The 8052-nt window shown below is 33.9% G+C and overlaps 1 protein-coding gene across 1 annotated transcript; it reads right to left on the reverse strand.

Annotated features, from left to right (window-relative positions):
- Positions 1-4448: 4448 nt before the first annotated feature.
- On the reverse strand, positions 4449-6256 carry Atg3 (Autophagy-related protein 3). Its single transcript, XM_017637404.1, has 5 exons — positions 5991-6256; positions 5792-5927; positions 5544-5734; positions 5165-5488; positions 4449-5101 (listed from the first exon to the last, which is right to left on the reverse strand). Exons 1-5 carry the CDS (start codon positions 6060-6062, stop codon positions 4820-4822), a joined length of 1005 nt encoding a protein of 334 aa, XP_017492893.1. The 5' UTR covers positions 6063-6256; the 3' UTR covers positions 4449-4819.
- Between the last annotated feature and the right edge of the window lie 1796 nt (positions 6257-8052).

Here is an 8052-nt window from a genome sequence, read left to right on the forward strand (position 1 = left end):
AGGGAGTCTGAGTTACCGATTCACTTATAGGAAACAACTCAATAACTCAACTCTGAGTTGAGTTACCCACCTCTAATTTGAATAAATTAGCAATTGCGAAATGTTATTTTTGTGCACGTTTATATCTATCAACAAAAATGACTTTTGATAGTTATTTTAATGCCCCTTTCATTGAATTAAATCGAAAACCTTTTTTTATTATTACAAAAAATATCTGGATAAATTTTGGGAAAACGTTATTTTCATAAAAATTCCAATTAACTAATATAAATTTGCGAAAATTTTGTAAACCATATTTTCGTCAACAATTAGTAAATTCTTCATTGAAAAAATTTTAAACACGCTAAAAGGCAAGCGCATAAAAATGTTTGTAAATACATATACATACCTATGTAGATGCATTTATATGTATGCACTTATGCAAATAAACAAATGCTGCGCGCGGTTAAAATTGTTTCGTTATTTTTTTGTATAAAAATATGGTTCATGCTTTAATCAAAACCACATAAGTCAAACTTTATACAAAACTTAGAAAAATTCAACAAATTTTCGTCTAATTTTTGAACTTTTTAATCTGAGTTTTTAGAATGATAGATCGGTAGAAAAGCAAGTGCAAGTTTTAAGCGGCTAAAAAATCGCGTAGATTTTTAATGATTTTTTGTTGCGGACGGCTTGTACTTTTTACCATATACATAAAAGCGAATTTCTTGTAGAATAAAATGCGCAAGACCGTTTGCAAACAAAATAAAAAAATAAACACTATATTTTATAAATTACACCTGTTATATGCATAAAACCGCAAAATACGTCGGAAAAAAATTCATTAAAAATTAAAGCGATCTTTTATCCGCTTAAAGCTTTCACTTGTTTCACTAAAATTACATACATAACCAATCTATCTGCGTACCCAAAACTTTCTAAAAATTTAGATTAAAAAGTAGAAAATTTAGATGAAAATTTGTTGAATTTTTCTACGTTCTGTATAAAATTTTAAAGTTTGACTTATGTGGCTTCGATTAAAGTATGAACCATGTTTTTATAAAAAAATAACAAAAAAATTTTTACTTGAAAAACATTGTAAATATTATACAAAAATGAACCATGCAATCAATTTTGATTGCCCGTGTATGTACGTATGTGTGTCTAACAAATTATGTCTTGTTATCAATATACCGATATTAAAGCAATACTCGTACATTTTGTATGAAGAATAATATTAATTAATTTAAAATTCTGCATGTAACCATGTTCTCGACGATACATGTAACTTTCATAAAGATTAAACATAAAAATTGTGCTTCATTAACAGTTGCAACCAGCTGAAAGCAAAAAAACTATGTCCGCTAAATGGGTTAAAGACCAACTGGAATTGACATTTTTTACACGCATACATGCATACATTCATATACACATGTACAGTGGAGTAGCACTAGCTTGAACATTGCATTGCTTGTACTTTGATGTGTTTGAATCTTTTATGGTACTGAAGATTTGCTTACGGATGAAAAATATTAAAAATCGTCCGTGCATATATGTAAATATATTTTTATAAACGCTTAATTTTTACGAAATTTTTAATATTAAAAAATAAATAAAATAATTTTTTTGTATATATGTAAATGGTGTTCAAGGCACATTGACCCACCTGTACAAAAATCGTGGCGCGTCATGGACAAAAATTTTACAATTTCGGACCGAAAAATGTGAAAACGAGCTAAGTTGCCACGTTACATCTGTGAACTTCCGATAAAACCACATATGTTTGTGATTTTAGAAGTTTTGATTTTATTAAAAAAAATTAATGTATTTTCCTGCAGAAAACGTACACTTTTATTTAATGTTTATTAAAATGACACCTTAAAATACTAGTTAGTGGTTGAAATATTGGAAGGGAACAGAGAAATTGAGTGTTTTGTCAAAAATTACCAAAAATTACCAAAAATTGCCAAGATTCGAGATAACTTATTTTACTGGTTATAGAGAAATAATTGCCACTTTTCACTTGGCTGGCCGAGATTTCTTCATTTTAAGATTTTAGAATTTTTGTGTCGGATTGACAAAGTTGCGCTTGTTGGTGATGAATTTGCGGGGAGATGTGCTGCGGTTGTTTTTATGAATGAATTTACTTGGCCTTGAGAAATATGCGCATGCGTTTATGAATGAAATAGTTATTGTTGTATTTGAATATGCGCGTAATTATGTATGTGTGTATGTATGCTGCCGTGAGTTGTACATATGTACATTTGTATATATGTGCGTGGTACTTAGACAGCAATATGCACGTATGTATGGATGTACTTATATATGCATGCAAAAACGTTGTCAATTAATGGAGCATGTAGTACATATAGATACATATATGTATGCGTGGGAAATGCATTTTCATTTGACTCCAAAACTATTGGGGCATATTAGTAGACGAAATAAAGTCGACTCTTAAGTTAAAGTTTGTCAGCCCCAAATAAGAAGAAAGTTAGTATGTACTTACATATATGTAATATTATGTGCAGGTGCAAGAACGTTATCAATAAATGATTTTGGAGTATGTGTATGGGGTACATATTTACATATGTAAGTACATACATACATACATTCAGCTGCCATCAACAAATTATGTTTATTTATTTTTAATGATTTTCATTTAAAATATAATTCAATCTGGAACAGAAACCACAATAATAAAAGTTTAAAAGCTTGCACAAATTGCAAAAAAATGAATCAACCTTCAAGAAATGGTCATCCAAATTTTTTATTTGAATATTTAATATATTTTCGGGTATGCAGTATTGTAGTCCATTCAATTATATTATAAGAAAGTGCAAGTTTCAAGTTGTTAAAAATTACCGTTGATTTTTTAGATTTTTTTGTTGGGGTGTTGCTGTTTATTTTTCATACAAAAAAAAATTGGTTCATGTGTTATATGGAAGAAAATGCGAACACCCTCCACAAAAAAAAATTCTAAGAAATCAACGGTAATTTTTAACGACTAGAAACTTGGACTTTAGTGTACTTGATTGAATGGACTACAAAGCTGCATACCCGAAAATTTTCTAAATATTCTAACTAAAAATTTTTAAATTTTTATAACAATTTTTTGAAGTTTGATTAATTATTTTGCAAATTGTGCAAGCTTTTAAACTTTTATTATTGTGGTTTCTGTTATAGATTGAATTATATTTTAAAGGAAATTATTAAAAATAAATAAATAAACATAATTTGCAAACAATATCATTTTGAATTTCGTTGCTAATTAGTTGATCGCATCTGTATGTACTACAAGTATCCATATGCGCATGCCTGGGAAATGGATTTGCATTTGACTCCAGAACTATTATTTACAAATAATATCTACGAGTATTGCAGTAAAAGTCAAAAACAACTTTGAAGTTAACAAGTGCATTGCTTTGTAAATTTTTTTGTTAATGCGTCCATCTTTAAAGTGAGTTTGTGAAAAAACTAAGGCAATTAGAAAACTGGGATTTGTTGTATTGAAAATAGCGTAGCAACTACAATAAGAATCGTTAAAAAAAAACGATTTTTGCGACCCAGATGCCGACGGCAAATCACCAATGAGTTTGCATATTTGCATAGCTTTCACATATTTATTAGATAACAAATCTACGTTTTGGAGTTAAAGCATTCCCTGGCATATGTTTTCGTAAATTAATTTTCATTAATTTAACCAAGAATTTTAATCTTTTTTTTTTATTAAATCAATGCCGCGAAAAAGAAACTCCAAACCAAAGTACTTAACATTGATACAAATTAACAAAATTGTATCTCCGCTCAGCTCTGTAAACTTGCCGCTCAGATCTGTTAATTTGCCGCTCTCAATTTTCGATTCGAGTGGTGAGCTCAAGGCGTATGTAACAAGGTGGTGTTGGCCGTATATAAGTAAAAAATCACACTAACAAATTATACGCTGATGTCCATAGTGTCATTGGTATGAGTTACAACAAACATATCATTTTGACGTAATGGCCTCCACGGCGAAAAACTCAGCTGTCGCCCCAACACCACCTTGTTTAATACACCTTGGGTGAGCTTCTAGAGCGATATTGGTAGTGTTTGACAATTCACACGGCTATTCGTAATTGCTGCTTCTCTGTTTTAAACGTTCTCTGGTTGGATCATGGTTCTGATTCCGACAATGGTGCTGGGTTAGTGTGTCAGCGCTAAAAAAAATTGTGCCATTACCCATCCTAGCGCAATCCCAGTCGGATTCGATAAGATTTGGGGATTACTTATCGGAATGTCAAGCATGAGTTGCCAGCCAATTGGAAGGAGATCAGCAATGCTGCCACATTTTGTATTAGCCAGCCAAGGTATTTTGAAAAAGTGAGGATCGTAAATTTTGAGCAGAACGTAAATCCAGGAAATTGTAACTTTTTAAAACTACTCCAACAGTTACGAGGTTAACATTCATTTACAATAAAAAGTCACTAGGCTTTGTTCTTTTTCAATCGTAAAGCGAGTTTATATTTATTTTTTTGCTTTGCAATGAATCTTATAAATACAAAGCATGGCTTAAAACATTCACTTTTTTATCTTATCATAAATGTGTGTGCGAAAATAGTAAAACGGAATTAAAGCATTTTCTATCAGACGTGTTTTAAATACATGCTTATTGCAAGAACAAAATATATATTTTTATATTGATGGTGTATGGTTTAATAAATCATATACAAAATTTTTAATATCTAATGTCGTACATAATTTAAGCCGTTTTTAAAGTATAAATCTTAAAAAAATAGTACTTAACATTTCTTACGTAGTGATCAAAAGCATTGCCTAAGATTGGCGAGTACAAATAGTTAATTTAAGACATGTTAAAATTTTGCGTAAAATCGTATTCAATAGTCGGTATAACAGTTTGCACGAATTTCAGAAATATAATCAAATACATGTGCACGCCCAATTCTCCGCCACCCTCTTCAACTGTTTGTATGATTTTCTTCATGATATCAGCATGGCGGCATGGATGTACGCTGGCCATATTCGGACCAGGCAAATGTGGATGGCTTTCCATGGTGACAGTCTTCTTGGCGTGATCTTGCGAAACATCTTCGTACATTTGTTCGACAGTCAGTGGTTTTCGATTCTGGTGGCAAAAAAATAATCATATATTGAAGCATGAAAGAAAACCGTAAGAAAATGTATTTACCTCATCATAGCCGACTACCCAAAGACGTGGCGTCTGATAGTACTTATCGTAACTGATGTGTAAATCATAGGTACGTGTGTGCAAAACTGAGTCTGTAGCATCACCACCCGTTGCTTCAGCAACATTAGAGCTCTTCGTTGTCGAGTCAAGTTCTATTTTACGTGTTGTAGTTGCTACAGCGGGGTCTACCAACTGCAACATGCCACTCTCCTCAAATTCGTCCATATCAATCGCTTCGTCATCATCTTCATCGTCATCGCAATCATCATTAGCCACACCTGGCCCGTTGGTGCTTTTCTCACTATCAGGTGTACGCATTTCATCCTAAAAAAAATTAATTTAAGTAGGCGTTCTATTTAGTTACTTTGTTTTTGCAAACTTTGCTTTCGTCAAGTGTCAATTCGCAAACTTTTTCTTCCAATTCGGCAGTACCATCTTCGTTCAGTTGGTGCGTCTCGACCCAGCCACCATCGCCGCCCTCTTCTTCAACTACCGTCTCTTCACCCACATATTCCATTTGTCTGCAACGCCTGTAACATGGCACATTTCTCGTGATTAAAAATTGTTTATCTGCGAGAATAGAGGGAGTTTAGTGAATAAAAACTACATTCTAGCTATTGAATTAACCTTTCGGTAGATACGGCTTCGTTTTTGACTCATCACCCGCAGCCCACTGCCAGGTGGGACAGTGATGCACCAAGTGATCACCGGCTGCTACAAACTCTTCTGGAGTCAATACGCCAGTCTCACGAAATTTAGATTCCTGAAAAAAATATCGTATCGATTATGTGCTTTTTGCATTATTGTAGCTCCAATTTATGGTCACCTTCAGTACAGGAGTAAGGTACTCGGCCACATTCAACGCCGTACCCTTGACAGTGTTTAAAACACTTTGCATTGTTCTATGTTTATTTTTAGCTTACTTTCGATTGATATATTGGTTCTTAGCTGTAAATGGAATATTTTATGTACTGTCTCAGTTTGCACTGCCCGTGTTGATACACCTCAAGAAAAGCTATTTTTCCTCAAACTTTCACCGACCGTCTGGAGCATAATGCGAAAATGACATTCACTCGCGTTGCCAACCGCATGTTTTGCTATTTCAATCATATAAAATAATAGTCACCAGTGTTGCCATGAACTTATTTTTTTCCAACCAAAATTTCCTACCAAGACCAATTGATTAGGCCCGGTTACTCAATGTCTGGTTAACACTAATCTCCGTTTAAACATAGTTATCGACGTTACCGACTCCCGGTTGTATGCACGGAGTCGAAGACGTCGATAACGATGTTTAACCGCAGATTAGTGTTAACCGGACATTGAGTAACCGGCGCTTAATTGTTTATCCAATGCCAGTTTATTAAAAATGTAGATAACATAACACTAAGGGCCGGTTACTCAATGTCTGGTTAACACTAATGTCCGGTGAAACATAGTTATCGACGTTACCGACTCCCTGTTGTATGCATGGAGCCGAAGATGTCGATAACGTNTAACGATGTTTAACCGCAGATTAGTGTTAACCGGACATTGAGTAACCGGCGCTTAATTGTTTATCCAATGCCAGTTTATTAAAAATGTAGATAACATAACACTAAGGGCCGGTTACTCAATGTCTGGTTAACACTAATGTCCGGTGAAACATAGTTATCGACGTTACCGACTCCCTGTTGTATGCATGGAGCCGAAGATGTCGATAACGTTGTTTAACCTCAGATTAGTGTTAACCAGACATTGAGTAACCGGCCCTAAGTAAAACTAAAACACAGCTAGTACAATGAAAATAAATTAACTACGTATAACATTTAGGGCCGTTTACTCAATATGTGGTTAACACTAATCTCCGTTTTAACATCATTATCGACGTGTTCGGCTCCATGCATATAACATGGAGTCGGTCTGTTCGCAGTGTTCATCCAACTTGACGTTTCTCTTTGTGGAACATTCTACGTCATTCTTCGAACATTCTGCCTATTTCTCGTTGTTCGCTTTGTGTTGCCGCAGTATTCGCCACACTATTTAGGGATGGCAGTTACTATCACTGTTGCCAGACATTAGCTTTCCCAACCAAAACTGGTATTTTTTTTTCCGTTTGGTAGGTTGGATTTTTGCAGATTCCTCGACAATAAGTAATAGTTATTTCCGAAAAATATAAAATATTTATCTCCAAACATTGTAGCAACCTTGTTTTCACGGATATTTCATCGGTACCTTCGTATGACGGCGAGCGTAAAAATGTAAGTATACATACCTGATTCGTAAGTACAATATTTTCAATATACAATAAGTACATCCAAGGTATATACTTTATGTGCCTACAACCATCTTTTCATCAAATCAAAAAACGCAATAGGGCAAATGAGAATTATAACGAGTTGTCCCTTCTTGTTATCTATATTCTTTGGTTCTTTGATAATAGTTGTGCTTAATGAGACCAAAAAAAGTTCAGAGCAGCTCAAGTTAGAGCAGAATTGAGCAGATGTCAAAAAAACAATAGAGCAAGTTAGAGCAACTCAGTTCACAAATCTCATGAAACACTTTTCAGGCAGAATTCTCAAAACGGTTGCTTGCTCCAAGTTAGTCCATCAAAAAAGCTGGTGCAGAAAATCGTGCTCTAAGTTGCTCTAGTTCCACTTAGCGCAGGCTCATGAAACAAAAACCAGAGTAAGTTGGAGCAAGAAAAATCCTCATGAAACACAATTTTGTGAAATATATTAAAACGCGTAACCAAAGATTTACCTTCTTTGGCGTAACCTAGAGCAGCTTATTAAACACAACTAATATGTATGTGTAAATATTTGTGTAAGTCTGTACAATAACATTAACGGCCGGTTACTCCATGTCTGGTTAACAGTAATCTCCGGTAAAACATCGTTATCGACGTT

Source organism: Rhagoletis zephyria, unplaced genomic scaffold (genome assembly GCF_001687245.7).
Source record: "Rhagoletis zephyria isolate East Lansing unplaced genomic scaffold, Rhagoletis_zephyria_1.1 Rzeph_scaffold_21062, whole genome shotgun sequence".
NCBI lineage: Eukaryota > Metazoa > Arthropoda > Insecta > Diptera > Tephritidae > Rhagoletis > Rhagoletis zephyria.

Bases quoted from the DNA above. Each gene is read 5' to 3' on its own strand.
- Atg3 (XM_017637404.1), bottom strand. From the start codon at position 6,062: ATGCAAAGTGTTTTAAACACTGTCAAGGGTACGGCGTTGAATGTGGCC. The intron at 5,928-5,990 runs GTGACCATAAAT...TATTTTTTTCAG, and splicing joins ACCTTACTCCTGTACTGAAG to GAATCTAAATTTCGTGAGAC. The intron at 5,102-5,164 runs GTAAATACATTT...TTTTGCCACCAG, and splicing joins GGGTAGTCGGCTATGATGAG to AATCGAAAACCACTGACTGT.